At 36.4% G+C, this 20,545-nt stretch overlaps 2 protein-coding genes across 2 annotated transcripts; both read right to left on the minus strand.

Annotated features, from left to right (window-relative positions):
- Positions 1 to 535: 535 nt before the first annotated feature.
- On the minus strand, positions 536 to 1,501 carry OR52N2 (olfactory receptor family 52 subfamily N member 2). Its single transcript, XM_070426730.1, has one exon. The coding sequence runs from the start codon at positions 1,499 to 1,501 to the stop codon at positions 536 to 538; it is 966 nt and encodes a 321-aa protein (XP_070282831.1).
- A 7,504-nt stretch (positions 1,502 to 9,005) lies between these two features.
- Positions 9,006 to 9,968, minus strand: LOC139018090 (olfactory receptor 52N2-like). The gene has a single exon (XM_070426731.1). The coding sequence runs from the start codon at positions 9,966 to 9,968 to the stop codon at positions 9,006 to 9,008; it is 963 nt and encodes a 320-aa protein (XP_070282832.1).
- Positions 9,969 to 20,545: the final 10,577 nt, after the last annotated feature.

Raw genomic sequence — 20,545 nt, forward strand, 5'->3', positions numbered from 1 at the left:
AAACAAACATTTAGCCAATAATTAAAATTGGAAGATTTCACAAAACATCTAAGTCTAGATAGTCTTAAAAATATTGAAAAATTTTGCAATACTGGGCCTATGGTATCCCATGGCAACCATGTGCTCGAATGCTTGAATGGAATAGAATTTGTCCTTTGTGTAGAGGACATGCTTGCTCCACATCACCACAACTTCCTTTTCTTATAGGCAATGCATACACTACCACCAGGCCTGCAACCCTCATTTTGTTTCCTGTCTGTTCTCATTAGACATATGAGTCTATACATCCCTATGTAAAACATAAAATTTATGAGGAATAGATATGTTATCTCTTTCATCTGCATTCTCTTCTTTGGCAGATTTTTACACAAAAGAAACATTTCATAATATATATGTACTCACAAATGCTTCAGAGACTCTATACATGAGGACTCATGCTTTGAATACCATTTTTTCTCACATCTTTTACAAATTTCTCCTCCACCCATTTTTTTTTTTTATCCCCAACACCCCAGCAATATGTCTGCTTTATGATTTAGTTGTCTTGGGTAAAGACAACCTTGTCTCCAAGTAAAAATTTGATGACACCTTCCCGAATCTGTTTGGTTTTGACTCCATAAACAATTGGGTTCATTGTCGGGGGCAGTAGCAGATAAAGGTTGGCCACAATAATGTGTATGTGGTGGGGGATAGTGTGTCCCCCAAAACGGTGAGTGAAGAAAGTGAAAAAAGCTGGAACATAGGTGATCACAATGGCACAGATATGCGATGTACAGGTGCTGAAGGCTTTTTGACGAGCATCTGCGGATGACAAGCTCACGACAGCTCGCAGGATCATGGTGTAAGACAGGGAAATACAGCAGATGTCAAACACACCAATAAGGAGAGCAACCATCAGACCATAAATAGCATTGACCTTGAAATTGCCACAGGACGCCTTGGCCACAGACATGTGGTCACAGTAGGTATGGGGAATGAAGTTGCCCTGGCAATAGGGCAGGCGCTTGGTGAGGAATGTGAATGGGATGACGAGCATCACACCCCTCAGAAAGGTGGCAAGACCGGCCTTGGCAATGACAGGGTTGGTGAGGATGGTGGAATAACGTAAAGGGTAGCAGATGGCCACATAACGGTCCAGAGCCATGAGCATAAGCACCCCAGACTCCATCCCCGTCAGCATGTGGACAAAAAACATCTGAGCCAGGCAGGCATTAAAGTCAATCTCCTTGAGGTTGAACCAGAATATGCACAGCATATTGGGGACAGTGGTGGTGCACAGAATGACATCTGTGAAGGAGAGCAGGGCCAGGAAGTAGTACATGGGCCGGTGCAGGGCCTCCTCATGGCTGATGAGGTAGATGAGCCCACAGTTCCCCACGACAGCAATGATGTACATGAAGAAGAAGGGCAGGGAGATCCAGATGTGTGCAGCTTCCAGCCCAGGAACACCATTCAAGATAAAAAATTTGGGAGTCAGGCTGGAGCTGTTGGCTCCCCACATAATGGCTGACAGGAGGTGGGCATTTTACTTCCTTTAAAAGTGGAAGTTTGCTGGACAAAGAAGTGATTCAAAAGTGAGTAGAGGACTTGGAAACTAAATGCAAAACAAACGAACAACAACAGAAAATCCCACTAATAACATTTTGAATGTGAAGTGATCAAGTTGCCCTGGAGTCACATTGTCAAACTGTACATTCCATCTTGTTACCTAGTATGTGATACTGACATTTTTTAAACCATTTTGTGGCTCAGTTTTCTCAATCTAAAATGGGGTTAATAATTGTGCCAAACTCAGGAAATTTTTAGATTATTCAAATAAAGCCAGTTATGTACTGTGCTAAAATTGTGTGGAGTATATGATAAATACTCAATAAACATTAGCTGTAATACTACTGCGATTACTACTATTAGTATTATTTTCTACCACAGTATAAAGCGTCCCATGTGATCAAACTTAGCTTTATTAATATATCAAGAAAATTCAAATGAAGCTGCTCAACCCCACTGTAACTCCAGTGCCATTGTGTACTTTATGGTGGGAAAGGTAGTATGAGATTTTGAAAATTGCAGTTACATGGGGTGATTGAGAAGTGAACTTTAGAAAGCAAATGCTACTTACTAGGGACTCCAAGAGACTAAAATACATTCTCACATTTTAGACAGCAAACATTGTAAATGTCTCAACCCTGGAATGAAACCCGGGGACATCTTGTCCAGTTCAATCCCTGAAGGGCTCCTGCTGGTCTAGGTAACTAAGCACGTGGACACCGGAACTTCTGCAGAAAGTGAAAAAAGCTGAGATGCCACCTCTGAGGTCTACCTCCTTCTAAGACAGCCAGAGGGCACTGGAGCCACAAGACTGAAAAGAAAAGGCCAGGATATTCAGCTGTCAGAGGAAGAATTTTTGTCTTTGCAGGACTGGCTGGTAAACTCAAACTGATCATCCATCATGGAAAACCTCAGGCTCTTCCAAGCTTCAACACCATTTAATTAAACCATTGATCCACACTCAAATCACAACCAAACAACGAGCAGATAAACTCTGGGCCAGTCCTCCCCCCGACCCCCCTCTTCAGTATATGATCTTTCTTTATCCCTTCCCGGCCAGTTCTTTCTCAAAGAGGCACATGAATTCTGCGATTAGAGCATATTCCAAAGAAGGAAAACAAAACAGATGAGTGCCTGCTCTCAGAATATGAGAGCAGAGCTTTATTGCATGCTTGTTTATACAGACATGAACATGCAGACTCCATGAATTTCTAATACTAACTAGCTGGATGGACTTGAACAAGCTCGGCCGTCCTTTTTATAATTTTGTGACTTTTAAAGGAGGGGGGGGTGATAAAAATACACATTATAAGGTGTTAGAATGATTCAGTGAGAGTTAATCCTCCAAATGGTACCTGGAATCTAGTAGGTAATCTATGTATATTATCTATTATAATAATCAATAACAATTGCCATGTTATGTGCTAACACTTATTTAACAGATCTTTATTGATTGTCTTTCACATGCTAGGTATCCTTCTAGTTTCCAGGAATACATTACTGAACCAAACAGACAAAACCCTCTACATTTATGGAGCTAATATTTAATCCTGTATTCAAACTTACAAAAATGCCATGGACATATGTTTTTATCCTCATTTTATACATGAGGAAATGTAAATCCAGGGTGAATCAATAAAATGCCTAAGTCCACAAACAGTAAAAGTTGGTAGAGCCATGATTCAAATCCAGATGATTTTGACTTTGAAGCCATGGGTTTTATCAATCTATACCTGTTTTCCTAGCTTACTGATTATAATTTTAAGATATAACTGCATAAACTGAACATAACTAGGTTAAACAAATCATGATGGCATAGAAGAAAGCTTATTTTTAATAATATATTAGGGAGGAGATAGAACAAATGTATAAAGTCACAGAAAGTTAGTCTTTAGTAAGGGAGCTCTCTACATAGAGAATGCCTGTCTGTGAGAGAAAACTTGTCCATGAGAGAGAACCTGTCTGTAAGAGAGAACCTATCTGTGAGATAGTTGCCATCCTATTCCTGGACTTATCCACATACACAGAGTTCTATGGAAAGATTTTTATAGGGAAGCCCCTTCCAGAAATCTCTCTGGGATTCAAGTCTAATCTATTACTTATTCGCAAAGAACATTTCCACCAGAAGCTATTCTGATTAATATTGATATTCATCAATTCAGGAAAAACCCTCTTTTTTCCAAGTTGTTGGAGTCTACTATTGTCTAGACATTTTTATGTTCATGAAATTATGAGGTAATTTAAAATTTACTTCACAATGAGGGGAACTCTGCTTTTCTTCTTAGTCCCACAAATGGTCATCTATTCTGGTTGGAGTTAAGAAGAATTACTGAGCTTCCAATCAACCACATCTCAAACACTTGTATTTCTTGTACTACAAGCTTTACTTATATTTGGAGAAAATACAAGTTTTGGGAAATCATTTAAACTCACCTCAGTGTTGGCAAAGACCAGACTCATGGGCATGGCTGAGACTCCAGAGCATCAAAGAGTTCTACAACAACCAGGTTCCACTCTGCATAGCACATCTATACCCTTTGAGGGCTTTTTCAGAGGTGAGTGTCTACACCTGATTGGATCTCCATAGTAGATGCCCTCAAGAGGCTCTGGTGAGAGTAAAGATCCCTTGGGACTTCTGCGATTATTTCTATATTTATCAGCTTTTTAAGCAGAAGTAAAGATCAAAACAATAAATGTATTAATGTTAAATTTACTTAGGAAAATGCCCTACTTCACACACAACTCTTCCTGCATAGCACCTCTCCACCTCCTGGCACCACTTTGCACCCTCAAACCCATACACATTTGCCTACAAACTCTTTATTCCCTACTGTTATGTGGGATATTGGGTGTATTTGGGTGCATAAACATAGCATTAGTTGGAAAAACCAATCTGTGCTGTGAGAGTCTAACATAAAATCATCCAAAATATAGATAGGTATGCATAGTTTCTACAGATATTAATCGCTTCAAAGGAATCAAGGGAGAATCTCAGACCAATATTAAACCACTTTTCTATTGACTAAAGTACTTTGATTTCTGATCTCTAATATAAAAATGTTAAATTCAAAATTCTCATCTCTGATTCTCATCCTACAAAAGCCATTCTTGTGCAATCTTGTTAGTTTTTCTATAAAACTGGTTTGGAAATAGTTTTAGGTTTTGTTTTTGTTTTTGAAAGACAAGCCATGTCTATGGTATTTTTAATTTCAAGGACAAGTAAATTTGCTATTCACTGTTGAGACAGAACTCAGGGTGTGAGATGAGATTCCAATGATATATTTGACTTAATATTGCCACTTGGTAAAGCATAAACCACAACTGTTAGTGGAGGCCTTGGAGAGGGTCGTATAGAATGCTCACTGAACTTTGTGTTCTCCCATTTGTATGGTTTGGTTTTGTTGTTTCCTTTGCCTTACCTCTGTACATCTACACATATGACCAGTCTGAAATGGTTGTCCAAATGGTTCTAGAGATTCTTCAGGAACAAGATAATTTTCACGAGTCTTGGTATTACCTTATAATTTCCTTCCACTTCCTTTGCTTTGGGAACATTAATGTCTCATAGTTTGAAAGAAAATATGCTTTAGCTAAATTGAAATGTTGGCATGAGAGGTTTGGGCATTTCTGCCAGGCCCACTGAGCTCTGCCTTGGTTTCTAGGGCAGGAGAGGAAATTTGAAATGAAGTGTCTTATGCCATTTTCCCAGTCCTTACCTCTCCCATTCTTTCTTTTTCTCTCCCCTTCATTCTCTCTCTTCCTGTGAATAGTGAGTAGAATTTTCTTTCCTCATCATCCACCTTATAATTATTTTTTTAAAATTTCTCAATGATTCTGGCTTGCTTGCTCTAATTCAGTTGTGAGTCTTCGTTTTTAAAGTTGCATGTTATTCCCCCCAGGAAGTCCATTTTTCCATTTGCAATGAGGAAGATGACAAAATTAATTGGAGATTGTTCCTAAAATAAATTTTATTTTTTACATTTTATTTCTCCATATTTTTAAGTTTATGTTCCAGTGTACCTTGTTGCTTATGCTGTTATTGTTGCCCTTGACATCCCTTGCACACAGCATACACCTATTAACATATGATATTTAAATTATAATCTTAATGTTCTGATACCCATGCAATCTTCCTATTTTTGTAACTCATAATCTTTATCTATAAAATAAAGATCATTACAGTAACCCCATAGTTTGGAGGTAAAAGTTTAATGACATGATTTATGAAGCAGTTTAGGAAAAATAATGTCTTAATTTGTTTGCTACTACCTTGGTGTGGTTTAAGTGAGAATACCTGATGAACAAAATCTACCAAATCCAAATCACAATTCCAAGAGATTGCAAATGAACTGATTACACATTTATAATCTATCCTGAAGGAAGGCATTTTATAATATAAATATTTTTATTTTATTTTACTTTTTAATTGTTAATGAATTTATTAGGGTGACATTGATTAATAAAATTATATAGGCTCCAGGTGTACAGTTCTATAATACATCATCTGCATATTGTATTGTGTGTTAAGAACCACAAGTCAAGGCTTCTTTTATAACCATTTACCACCCCATCCCCCTTCTACTTCCCCTCAACCTCCCTTCCTTCTTGTGATCCCCATAGTGCTATTTGTGTCTATGAAGGTTTTTTTTCTTAATCCCTTTAACTTTTTCAGCCATCCCCCCAACACTCCTCCCCTCTGACAGCTATCAGTCTGTTTTCTGTATCTATGAGTCTGATTCTATTTTATTTATTTGTTTATTTTGTTCATTAGATTTGACATGTAAGTGAAATCATATGGAATTTTATTTCTGTGACTGACTTATTTCACTTAGCATAATACTCTCCAGGTTCATCTGTGCTGTCATGAAAGGCAAGATTTCCTTCTTTTTTATGGCTGAGTAGCATTCCATTGTGTAAATGTACCTCAGCTTTTTAAAAAATTTTTTATTGATTAAGATATTACAAATGAGTCTTTATCCCCCCATTGTCCCCTCATCCCCCGAGTCTTGCCCTCACCCTCACCCCCTGTTGTCTGCGTCCATCACTTTTGCTTATATGCATGCATACAAGTCCTTTGGTTGATCTTTCCCCTTTACCCCCACCTTCTCTTACCTTCCCTCTGAGGTTGGAACATCTGATTGATGCTTCTCTGTCTCTATATCTGCTTTTGTTAGTTGGTTTATGTTGTTCATTATAGTCCACAAATGAGTGTGATCATGTGATATTTATCTTTCTCTGACTAACTTATTTCACTTAGCATAATGCTCTCCAGCTCCATCCATGCTGTTGAAAATGGTAGGAGTTCCTTCCTTTTCACTGCAGCATAGTATGCCATTGCATAGATGTGCCAAAGTTTTTTAACCCACTCATCTGCTGATGGGCACTTAGGTTGATTCCAAATCTTAGCTATTGTAAATTGTTCTGCTATGAACATAGGGATGCATATATCCTTTCTGATTGGTGTTTCTGGTTTTTTGGGATATATTCCTAGAAATGGGATCACTTGGTCAAATGGAAGTTCCATTTTTAGGTTTTTGAGGAAACTCCATAGCCAGTGATGGCGAGCCTTTTGAGCTCGGCGTGTCAGCATTTTGAAAAACCCTAACTTAACTCTGGTGCTGTGTCACATATAGAAATTTTTTGATATTTGCCACCATAGTAAAACAAAGATGCATATTTTTGATATTTATTTTTTATATTTAAATGCCATTTAACAAAGAAAAATCAACCAAAAAAATGAGTTTGTGTGTCACCTCTGACACACGTGTCATAGGTTCGCCATCACTGCTCCATACTGTTCTCCTCAGTGGCTGAACCAGTCTGCATTCCCACCAGTGCACAAGTGTTCCTTTTTCTCCACATCCTCGCCAGCATTTGTCATTTGTTGATTTGTTGATGATAGCCTTTCTGACAGTTGTGAGATGGTGCCTCATTGTCATTTTGATTTGCATCTCTCTGATGATTAGTGACTTTGAGCATGTTCTCATATGTCTCTTGGCCTTCCTATGTCTTCTTTTGAAAAGTATCCATGTACCACAGCTTTTTTATCCACTCATCTAAATATTTTTAACATATGTATATTTTTATTGATTTCAGAGAGGAAGGGTGAGAGAAAAAGAAAGATAGAAACATCAATGATGAGAGACAATCATTGATTGGCTACCTCCTGCATGGCCATCCGTGGGGATTGAGCCCACAACTCGAGCATGTGCCCTGACTGGTGATTAATCACTGACCTCTTGGTTCATAGGTCGATGCTCAACCACTGAGCCATGCCAGTTGGGCTAAATATTTTTTTAAACACAGGTTTTGCTTTAAAATATATGAAAATTATAAAAATACATGGTATGATTAATATATTTTATAATCATTTAACTATGTAATATATTAAAATATATTTTCATAATAGCAGATAAGAATATACTCAATCAATATAACTTAATATTTTTACCTACATATGCATATGTATCCACACCTGATCACATTGTGTTACTCCAATTTCCTGTCAGATATGCTCTTATTTTTTCTCGCTTTTCATTCTATCTTACTATTTTTGCATACCACATTTACATTCCATTGTTTTCTTTGTTATATCCAGAAATGTAAATAAAGTATTCCTTTTCCCATTGTTCCTGAGCACTCAACTGTTTCTCCTTCTGTATTAAAGTCAAGTAAAGCACTGAAATGCAGGCATCCTTGATTGATGAATTACATTAGATTTTCTTCAAGTCTCCTTTCTACTATTTATAGATCCTTCCCACAAACAGCTGCCAAATAGTATCCACAATGTCTTTCAAAATTCTGCTTCATATTCACTCCAGGGAATGCCTACCAGATTATGATAAACTCCAGTGATCTTATTTCCTCCAGCTTAATTTGCATGTTCAGTAGTATATTCATAGGAATACAAATAATTACCTAGGTAACAGTTGCCAGAGATAAAATGAGCAGACAAGGATTTGTTTCTAAAGTTACACAAATTTCACATAAATATGAAATTAAAAGGACCTCTGGAATCCAGCACAGACATTCTGGGGAAGTATTTCTTGCTTTCTCCTGTAACACATAGGAACAGTTTGCTTATGTGCCTTTCCCAATCTTCCAGTGACTCCCTAAGCTATCTGACCTTCTTTATCCCCACACTGCCTAGACCACAGTGTATGAATCATTAGGAGTTTGCTTGAAGCTGAATATCCTAACTATTCCACTCTGTGTCCATTTCACAGGTTTTAACTAAAGTCAAACTGTGCAAAAAATATAATTATTTCTTATTTTATTTTTTCTGTTTAATTAGAGGTCTTAGGTTAAAAATTGCATGATTGCTACATACATTTCATAACAAAATATTAATGTATTTTCTCCTGATCTTGTGATGGTCTAATTTTGCATATACTCTTCTTCTACTATAACTTTTTTCTTTATCTTTATGCTAAATTCAGAATTCTGCCCTCATAGGTTTATCTCATACTCAATATATCTTTCTCTCTAAAGAACAATTTGATAACTCCTTCACGGATCTGCTTGGTCTTCACTCCATAGACAATTGGATTTAAGGTGGGAGGCAACAACAGGTAGAGATTGGCTATGAAAATGTGGACATGGTGTGGTATGGTGCGTCCTCCGAAGCGGTGAGTGAAGAAGTTGAAGAAGGCTGGGACATAGGTGATGACAATAGCACATATGTGTGATGTACACGTGCTGAAGGCTTTGTGTCGAGCATCTGCAGATGACAGATTGACTACAGCACGAATAATCATAGTGTAAGACATGGAGATCCAGAACATATCAAACCCCCCAATCAATATGGCAGCTATGAGACCATAAATAGCATTAATCTTGATGTTACCACAGGATAATTTGGCCACAGACATATGGTCACAGTAGGTGTGGTGGATGAGGTTGCCCCTGCAGAAAGGAAGACGCTTGATCAAGAATGTAAATGGGATCATGACTAACACACTTCGAGAGAAGGTGGCAAGCCCAACCTTGGTAATTGTGGTGTTGGTGAGGATGGTGGAATAGCGCAGAGGGTAGCAAATGGCCACATAGCGATCCAGGGCCATAAGCATGAGAACCCCAGACTCCATGCCTGTCAGCATGTGGATGAAAAACATCTGCACAAGGCAGGCATTAAAATCAATCTCTTTGAGACTAAACCAAAAGATACCTAACATATTGGGGACAAATGAAGTACACCCACTAACATCTGTAAGTGACAGCAAGGCTAGGAAGTAATACATGGGTCGGTGTAGGGCCTCCTCATGGATGATGAGGTAGATGAGACCACAATTTCCCACGAGAGCAATGATGTACATGAAGCAGAATGGCAGGGAGATCCAGATGTGTGAGGCTTCCAGCCCAGGAATCCCATTGAGGATGAAGTATCTTGGTGTCAGGCTGGTACTGTTGGCTCCATGCATAATGGTCAATTGCAAAGCATGTTACCTTTCCAACTAAGAAAGATGTCCTATACAAGAAGATAGTAGTGGTTTTATTTTTAGCTGAAGATAAAAGATGAATAAAGTATTTTTGCATACTATCTATAATAATAAAAGGGTAATATGCTAATTATATCGGGCATCCTTCCGGACATCCTTCCAGATGATCTTCTGGACAAAGCTGGGGCTGCGAGGGAACCCCAATCCCAGGTGCCAGATGGAAGCTGGTGCCGGCAGTCAGAGGAAGGAAGGCCTACTCTTGCATGGATTTTGTGCATCAGGCCTCTAGTAAATAATAATTTCAGGAGAGAAATTATCTTTTTACATGCAGACTGTGTTCTTTGATTCTACTTAGAGGTCTTGAGTGTGTAACTAAATCAAAAGAATGTAAACATAGTGCAAACATAGTAACAAAGCCATGGTCTGTCTTACTTTTATACTGTATTATAAACTCTTTCTGTATGTACCTGCTTAAATTCCCAGTCCAGTCACTAATACTTGCTTTTGGCCTCTTGACCAATTTCCAAATTATGGACCTTGTTTAAATAACACTGGTTCCATTCATTCCTCACATAATTTTCCTTCTTCCAATAAGTTCCTTCAGATGTGTACACTGGATTATAGCCAATTAAATTTTGTGACCACCTACTGATTGCACACAGATATTATGTAGCTGAGGAAAATCTATCTATAAGTCTTAACCTGGCAAGTCTGGATTTTCCAAGTCAGAATAATCAAGGACAGATTTGGTAGGTAAAAAATGAATATACTGCCCAGCCAGAGTGGCTTAGTGTTGGTTGAGCATCGTCCAGTTGGTTGAGCATCATCCTGTGCACTGAAAGGTTGCTGGTTTGGTTCTCCATCAGGGTAATTACCTGGGTTTGGGGTTTGATCTCTAGTTGGGGCACATACAGAAGTAACCGAACAATGTTCTTTCTCACATGGATGTTTCCTTTTCTCTCCCTTCCTCTATCTAAGCATATCTATGAGTGAGGATTTTTTTAAAAAAATTTTATACTGAGTACAACTTAAAAATATCACATGGCTACTCTGGGACAGGGGGTGGGTGCAGGCTAGAAGGGGTCAATGGGGAACAAAAGGGAACATCTGTAAGACTTTCAACAATAAAGATAAATTTTTAAAAAACATGGCCATGTGCACTTTGCATTATATCTTTTTTGTTTCTTGCTGGTAAACAGGAAAGATTTTAGTATTTACATTTTACCAATGACATTATTGAGCTATAATTAATTCTCATTAATTTTCTCAAATCACTATGTAGATAAGCATGGCCTATATCTCTAAATATTTATAAATTTTGTGTCTTCTTTTGGTGTATTATTTTTAGCCCCCAAATGACTATGAAAATTTATATTGGATAAGATAGAATCTTCATTCATTAATTATTTTGATAACACTTAATTTTCCATATTTCTACTATATTCTGGGACAAGGATTTATTTAACCTGAAAGCTTTTTTTTTTTTTAATTGAAATAATAAGACTCCAGGAACTTTTTTTTTTTTAGAAAAATCTTTATCCTATGTTTCTAAAACTTTTTCCTTGGATATTGTTTGGTTGAGATCATGAACTTGGATCACTTATGATCAATCATCTTATCACAGCATAATATTGTACATTTTATAGCATTTTCAACAATTATTCTATAGAATAAACTTTTCCAATGTTTTAATTCTGATTGCTTCTCTTTTCTCTCTTTCTCTATTTTATTTGGGATGGGTAGGGGGCTGATTTAGCCAAGGTTTTCTATATAAGTGTTTTTTTTTAAAAACCATTAGTTTTAAACAGTAGAAAACTTTTAAAATAATGCTATATAAATAATATCAGCATATAAAAGAGATACAAGCAGGAAAATATTAAAGCTGAGTTTATAAAGCAATTTATTCAACTGTCATATGCTGTAAACTCTAAGTGGAGTAAACCATGGAGATTTTCACCACAGCTTTGAACATAACAAACAAAATATATAGTACAGTCACAGTATTGTTAATATTATTACCCTTATTGTGCTTTGTAAAGTAAATGTGAGTAAAACCATGTCTATGCACTCCTTAAACCTCCAGTTGTCTTACATCTCTCTCAGAGCAAAAGCCACAACATCCTACACTATTAAGACCATTTTAAATCTCTGAATGAGTCTTCCCCTATTCAAACTCTGACCTTCTCAGTCTATTCATACATACTGGAGGTTTCTCAATCTCAGTAAACATGTGTGCAATACAGGGGATTTCCACTTGCTATTTCCAATGCATGATTGTGCTATCCCAGATAATAGCATGGCACATACCTTCAACAGTTCCCAGTCTCGACTCAGTGTCAACCCCAAAGCAAAGCTTACCTCCCAATTTAAAATTGTAACCCCAGACCCCTGCCAATCTTGGTATAAAATCTCCCTTTCCATATTTTCCTTACTCCACTGCAATTAGTATTGCCTCTGGTCCCTCCAGGAATTTCTGTTATTTTGTTCACTGCTATATATTTTGCACTTTAAATAGTGACTGTCACAAGAAAAATGTTGTGTAATGAGTAAATGATTCTCAAAACCTTCTTTTTGGTTGTTCTTCTTACTTATACAAAAATACCTTTAGAAATTAGTGTGCATATTGAAAAATAAGAGTGCATCAGAGGAAGGCAAGCATAGTTACAAGATATCTGAAATCTTAAAGATTAAAAGAATGAAATTGGAGATATTTATAATTGGGATGAATACACACATTAGATGCAAATAACTGCCTTTTCTATTATTTTGTACATGCTAAGGGAGGGAAAGTTATAGGAATGTAGATTTGGGTCCAAGGAATGTTGTTGCTTCATGCAGATAGAAATGTCCAGTATATAAAAAATATCATCAGTTGGATGCAGCAAAGGAAGATAACATGTGTCATGCATGATATAAGAAGTTGGACTACATGATCACTGGGATTCCTCCAAACTCTTATACTAATTCATTGTCATTGTCTTTTCCAGAGAAAGAGTTTTCTATCTATCAAGAGCAAACACGTGTTTCTATTATGGTATGGAAATGCACTTGCCTATAACGTTATCCCTTTCTCCTGGTCACATCAGCATCATGGAGTCTCCTCCCTCCACTACCTAAGCTGCATTTAACATTTCTCCCTTCTTCTTCTCCCTTTTTAAGGCAGTTTGCCATGCTCTTTGTTTTCAGAAGTCTAAAGAGTGACATAACACAAGTTTTCCTTGATCAACTACCCTCTGACTCAAATTCCTTCTATTTAGTTGCACATTTTCTGTGCATCTTACATATTTTTCTTTTGTTACCCAAACTCACCCTGATGTCAGATGTTTTAAAATTTCCATTCATGATGATATTGCTCAGAAAAATTGCACAGTACTGGTTGGGAACCGTATTTAACAACACTTAGTGATACCTCTGGGGATTTTCCAAGCAAAAGGGGAATGAATATTTCTTTATGGCTCCTAGATAAATGTCCCATAGGTCCTTAATCGGAGAGGAGGTGAATTTAGCTTTGTTGAAACTACATCTGTATTTTAAAATATATTTGAGCAGGGGGAAAGTAACCGTAATAATTATCCTAAAATTTTGACAATTTTTTTAGAATAAATATATGAACTGTGTCTGATAGCTATTGAAGTATAAGCCTGGAATTGTATCTAACTTCCCAGTACACTTCAATTTCAGTTTTTTAACTTTTGCTGTAACTTTACCTATGTAGCATGTATAGGTCTCAAAGCTTTCTCAAAAGTGTTTAATAAATAATTTCAGAATAATCTGTACTAGAAACTTACTAAAATATAGTTTATTTAATACATTTGTTTAATATGTTCATTTGAAACATTGCACTGTTAAATGGAATGTTTCTCCTCTGCCTCAATAGAAATACAGTTTTCCTTAAAGTTGTAATTATTTTTTAGTGGATGTTGATCAAGCCTAAGGAGACACAGAAGACTGGATTGAATGTTTTCAGTAGTGAAGGGATTTGGGGGAAGGAAGCAGAGAACAACATGACAATTTAATATCATCCCTTTGGTTTGTATAAATGAGCGCAGGCTATATTGGAAGGTGAAAACAGTGAGAAGGAATCTGGTGAAATGGTACATCTTTCTTCTAGAACAGGCAGCTAATGGGCAGAAACCCAGCAGATCCAGATTTTTCTTTTGCAGTGAATGGAATCATTCACTAAAGCACATAAGATAAAACAAAACTAGCTCTATACCACAGAGCTTCTACCCATAGTAAATTGTCAATTATTGAAAGTACAGGAAGTACAGCTTCATTCCAAAGCAGAGAGTTACAATAAGTGAAAAGCCTAGAGGCAAGCCTTCCTCTTGAAGTAGGCTTTGTTTCAAGATTACTAGCATTAGGTAATATATTATTTAAATGGCATAAACAATAAACTAGCAGATGGCAGACATACTCCAAGTTTCTTAAGGTAGAAAATCTTTGAAATATGCTTGCTTAAAATATTTTTGTCTGTTTTTCTAATTAAAAACTATATTAAGCAAGTATACATGCTTATAAATATTATCATGTAAGAACTTATAGGTGTGAAAGGTGAAATGAAATCTGTTTATATATAGTTCTTAATATCAGCTAGGGGGGTACAGAATCATATGCCATGATGTCTATTAAAGACCATTTCTCCATATTTATGAGAGGATTTAGAAGGGAAGAAATGAAATGCATAAGAGGTCCACTTGATAAGAGGAATTAGAAAGTTGTTGCCCAGTCAGCCTGGCTCAGTGGTTGAGCATAGACCAGGAGTTCATGGTTCCATTCCTGGTTGAGGCACATGCCCGGGTTGCAGGCTCATCCCTAATGTGGGGTGTGCAGGAGGCAGCTGATCAATGATTCTCTCTCATCATTAAGGTTTCTGTCTCTCCCTCTCTCTTCCTCTCTGAAGTCAATAAAAAAATATATTTTTAAAAAAGGAAAGTTGTTTTTCCTATATATAACTGAAAATAGGTTTAGTGTTATTATATGCAGAATAATATGAATATTGAGTGTGAATGTATATTACTTTACAACAAAGACAAGACTATATTTCCCTCTGTATTGGTCAAATATCACCATCCTTACTATTTTTTTCAGGAAAATATTTTCAGCATCAATATCTTTCAGAAATATCTGATAATATATTTCACCCATAAAACAATGAAAGAATTTCTATAAAAAAGAAGCAAGTAGACAATTAGAAACTAACTTTTATAAGGGAAAAGAATGAATGATGGCAAAATATTTAAGGAAAGAAAGATAAAGTTTCAAAAATTTTACAGAAAAGAAAGAAAAAGACAAAGCAATTAAAAATAAATTAAAAAGGAGAGATGTAGAAATTCTTTCCAGGAAACAAAAGTTTAACTTTTAGGATTTACATTAAAAGAGAAAACTACTAAGGCAAAGGAAGAATTTACCCAAAAATAAATTCTTAATAACAGGATTTCTCAGTATCAGAAGTTTGTTATATGAAAATGTTTTTATTATTAATTATTTTTTCTTTTGAAATTAATGAGTGTAATAGTTGAGAATTTAGAATAAAAAATAACTAAACACTTGTAAAATAGCACACATATATGCATTTTGCTTTATTTTAATTATCATAAATTCATTGCCAAATTATGAAAGTTAAAGTGCAATAATGGTTAAAGACCGTAAGTCATGATGTGTCTTGTTTATCATAAGATATTAGCTTTTTTCTTTGCTTTATCATATTAGGGTGCTTATATGTCAATGCTGAAAATCCTGTTTGGTATAATAGGTATAAAATAAATTTTGTGAAAGAGGAAAAAGATTGGATGAGCGGTTTCAACTTCTAATCCTAATGGTGCCATATCTGTACCACGTGAATTACTTTCTGGACTGCCCTCAATTAGAGGCCAGCTATGCTTGGGGGTTTTATTTTCCCCTAAATACATATTTGTACCATGCTTTTGTACCATGCTTTTCCCCAGGGCTATGTGGTCCCTGGGGGCTTTTAAGCCCTGTTTCATATTGAGATTTGGGAGTCTCCAAGATATGATATTATGAGATTATGTGTGTTTCCTTTGGGAAGTCAGCTAGACTAAGCACTTCTGGCTTATGGTTTATAAGGTGAAAACAGGGTGCCACCATTTTATGCATTCCTGGGCCCTCTCCTTGGCATGAGCACCTTTCACATTACTTCTTGTCTGGAGCTATATTTTGGGTAAGTAAAGCCTTTCAGACATGTTGATCCTAGGCTTATTGTGTGACAAAGCCTAGTCTTGTTCCATTCTGCCTGTGTGTAGTCACAGGGATGAAGGGCATTGTTATATAGAGGATGTTTGGTGATTTCCTAGTCTGGGGAAAAAGAGGAGGAACATGTTCACTCCACATTCAAAGCCCAGACAATGTCAGCAAAGGATGTGTGTTCCCGTGTGGACAAGGGAAAAGCTAGATGCTCTCAACATCTCCTTTAGAGTATAAGTAATTCTTCTCTTTATATTCATTCATTTTTGCAAATACATTTATAATGACGTGACAGAGAATTATACAATAATAACCTTACCATGTCTCAGATCAGGAAAAGAGAAATAGGTACTTCCTTTTCCCTCCAAGTCACTAGTCCACCCTTCCCCACCCCATTTCTTTTCTTCAGTTCAGTAACGTAACTTAAAAATAACCAATCACACTTCAATTTACTTTTAAAAAAATATCCAAGTTCTGTCCTCACTCATGAAGTAAAATAGGTGGCAAACTTGGCCTATGTAGTAAAGGGGTATGATAATTATACAAGTAGTTCTAGCACAAGTCCCCAGGTCATCACCATTATGAAAAATGGGGAAACTATGAGAGTAACAAAGAGGAGCTTTCAAGTATAAAACCTGATTTGGTTTAAGAGAGAAAGGAATGTATTTCACCAGTTTTCAGTGTAGAGAGCACAGAATTCGGTATTTTGGGGCAAGCTGCTGAACATACTGAATCTTGGTTAGATAAACTGGCTATGATAATATTGAACTGGTTGATTCCTTATAGGAATGTAATTAAATCAATACAAAAATTTAAATAATGAATAGGTGAATATATTTAAATAGGTAAATACAGACAACCAAATAGTACTGCTGTTTTTTTTTTTGGATATAAAAATATAGGTAAATGTTTGAGTTGGTATGCCAGTTGGCTATTTATGTATAAGATAAACCTAAAAGACCTAGAGTAGAGGCATCGAAAGTCCTATGCTAAGTGCCAAAGGGTTCATTGCCTGGCACATAATGAAGGATTAATGGAATTTTAGAAAATTTAACAAATGATTCTTGTCGTTTTCTGTCTGATTTATTTCAATTAACATGTTATTCTCAAGGACTATTCATGTTGTTGCAAATGGCAGTATTTCATTCTTTACTTATGATTGAGTAGTATTCCACTGTAGACATGTTCCACATCTTCTTTATCTAACCATCCATCAAAGGACACAAAACAGAAAGCAACAATTGAATAAATTGACAAACTCTCAGACACAGACAATGGTATGGTAACCAGAGGGAAAGAGGGGGAGGGTGTGGAGGGTAAAGGTGGTCAAATATATAGTTCCAGAAGGAGACTAGACTTTGCACAATGCAATATACAGATGATGTGTTATAGAATGAATTGTACACTTGAAACTTATATAATCTTATTAACCAATATTGAGAAGGCTAACCCCTACTTTGTAAAACTACTGTTTGGAATTCTCTGCTATTCTTTAGATTGCCTCTTATTCTAAAAAAATAACTTTGCTTTCTAGCCTGCTCTAGCCTGCTTGAATAATGAGGAAGATAAACTTAGCTGTCTGACCTTGAAGGCCAGAGACTAGATATGCCCATACTCTCAATGCCATGCCAGCTGTATTTTTTAATTGGACAGAACTGTATAGTTTTCAAGGCCACCAGCGAGATAACCACTAAGCACAGTTAGGGCTGGATCTTTAATAAAAAGGGAAGTTCCGCTTGTAGCTCTGCTTAGAATTTGAATTCATTTTCTCTAAGCCCACCCCAGTGAATAAAGTGTGACTCCAAACTCTCTGAGCATTGCTTGATTTATTCCGGTTCTCTGTAACAATATCACCCCAATAAACTTAATAAAAATTAACAAATAGAATTGTTTAACTATAGTTAGAGTCTATACACTTGCAATATTCAGGTTTAGTGATAACACTATGTATCTCCCTCCCCCCCAAAAAAATTTAAATTGGACATTTCAGGAAAAACATTTCAGAACAACAACAAAATGATGAAACAGTCTCAGAAAATCTAGAACTCTTTCTAACTACAGCTTTTTCCTGACATCCCTCTTCAGGACATCAGGGAGAAGATTATTCAAATGATTAATAGTATTTTATTCTGTGTCCGAGCCCCTACCTTCCTCTAAAACTATGCGATCTTAGGCCATCTCTAGAGAAGCATGGCATGGAAGTGAGAAAGCAGGCCTTGTTGGCCTTCCTAGATGATTCATCCTAATTATTTTGGGCACTGGGGTTAAGTGATAATCTAAAGGGGCCTGTTTTCTGTTTTAACAGCCAGGGGCAACAATGGGTGCTGTACATACTTTGTGCCAAATGGCCGCCCAGAGTGGGATGAGGAAATAGCAGAAACAGCAATGAGTGCATCAATCATCAGATCCCGGAAACTAAGGCATGTGGATCAGGTAATGGAAACTACCGTCATCAACAAGGAAAGAGGAACTGTGATTGATATGAGGTGGTATGGTGTGGAATATCTTCTTGTGGTATGCTTTTTGTAGTATAATGCTGCTTTGTTTCTTTCATTGAAAAAAGGTTCACTGTAAGACTGAAAGAAAACCTTGAGATGGACTTCTCTTCCTGAGCTTAAATCATTATTGTACTAATAATTTCCTATATTCTATCTCCTTTTTGCTTCCCCAGAACCACAGGCAAAAATAATGAAGTGGAGGAGGTTTGGGGTAAGTCTGAATGGTACTTGTAACCAAATCACCTTCTCCTTTGAAAAAGACCGTATAACTCATTCCATACAACCCTCTCATTCTTTACCTGGGAGGTGGCTGAAATACTGGGCAAGCAGAAATTATAAGAAACAGGAGCTGTAGAGGTCTCAAGTCAGAAACAGATGGGAAGGGGGTGAAGCAAACACAAAAACAAATAAATGAGAAAATAAGTCACTGATTCACTGTTTGTTAGCCTTTATAAAGGATTTGTTTTAGCTAAACAGATATGAGTCTGAGCTAGAAAAACCTGGATTTCACTTTCAGTTAATTACTAACAGCTTTAGGCAAGCAAATTAAACATCCTGTGCCTGGGTCAGGGGATTTAATGACAACACTTACCCTGAACTCTGGAATACACAGTACTCGTTAAAGGAAATGACATTCTACCTTAGAGTTTAAAAAAGACTTATCAAGATGAGTATATGACAGAGTGACTTTCAAATAAGAAAAATAAATTGAGCAAAGCCAAGATAGTATTGAAGTATATGTTGTATTTTGGGATTAGCAAGTAATCTAGCAAAATTTAAGCATGGAATGTTAGGATATAGTTTATCATTCAAACCAGTACACTTTGGATGCTTAGGGAATGGAAAGAAATAAAATGGAAATGAACTTAGATAAAGTATAAATTTAATTTTATTGAATGCTATGCCAAAAAATTTGAGCCTTATCCTCAAATTTGTGGGGAGACATTGAAGATTTTTAAGCAGTTGATTAAAATGTCTTCAGAATTTTGCTATAAGACAAAATTTATTTTAAAAGAGACAAAGCAGAAAAATAGATGGATGTATCTAGGTGATCTTTAAAAGACAGTAGAGTGGTAATAGAAAGGAAGAGCTGACTTAGACTATTTTTGGATTAAAAATAGAAGTTTTTCTTATCTGAAGATAGAGAACAGATGACAGGCATGCTGATGTGACCTGCTTAGATTAAGAACCAAGACACTTTGAGTTATAAAGAAATTTTAACTAAGATGAGGTAGAGAGATACTTGATGAGATCACAAATATTCTGGTAGGTCATGTGGTAGATGATGGCACTATTATCCAAAAAACAAAACCCAGAAATAGAGCCTATTTGGCATGGGGTAGAGGATTAAGTGACGAGTTTAGTCTTGTACATGATCAATTTAATCTGTCCATGGAAATATCCTGTATGCACTTAGAAGGAGTGCACAATTGTGACATAACCTTATTAATAAATTCATTATCTGAAAATTCTTTTCTTTTTTTTTGGCGGGGGGATATATGATAAAATTCTATTTATTGGAGGTTAATTTTTTATTTTAATTAATCTTTATTGTTGAGATTATTAAAGATGTCCCTCTTTCTCCCCCCCCCCCCGCCCTGCCGTAGCTCCCCTCCACCTGGTTCCCACCCCACCCCAGGCCCTCACCACCCTGTCTGAGTCTATAGGTAATGCATACATGCAAATAAGATCTTTGTCTAATCTCTTCCTGCACGCCCCCACATCCACTCCTCTCTGAGAATCATCAGTCTGTTCCATTTCCATGCCCCTGATTCTATTCCATTCACCAGTTTATTCTGTTTATCAGATTTTTTTATTCATTTGATTTTTAGATTCAATTGTTGATAGAATGTATTT

Source organism: Myotis yumanensis, unplaced genomic scaffold (assembly GCF_028538775.1).
Source record: "Myotis yumanensis isolate MYYU_CA2020_CCGP unplaced genomic scaffold, mMyoYum1.0.hap1 SCAF_10, whole genome shotgun sequence".
Lineage (NCBI taxonomy): Eukaryota > Metazoa > Chordata > Mammalia > Chiroptera > Vespertilionidae > Myotis > Myotis yumanensis.

Excerpts from the sequence above, each read along its gene's own strand:
- OR52N2 (XM_070426730.1), bottom strand. The coding sequence starts at position 1,501 with ATGTGGGGAGCCAACAGCTCCAGCCTGACTCCCAAATTTTTTATCTTG.
- LOC139018090 (XM_070426731.1), bottom strand. The coding sequence starts at position 9,968 with ATGCATGGAGCCAACAGTACCAGCCTGACACCAAGATACTTCATCCTC.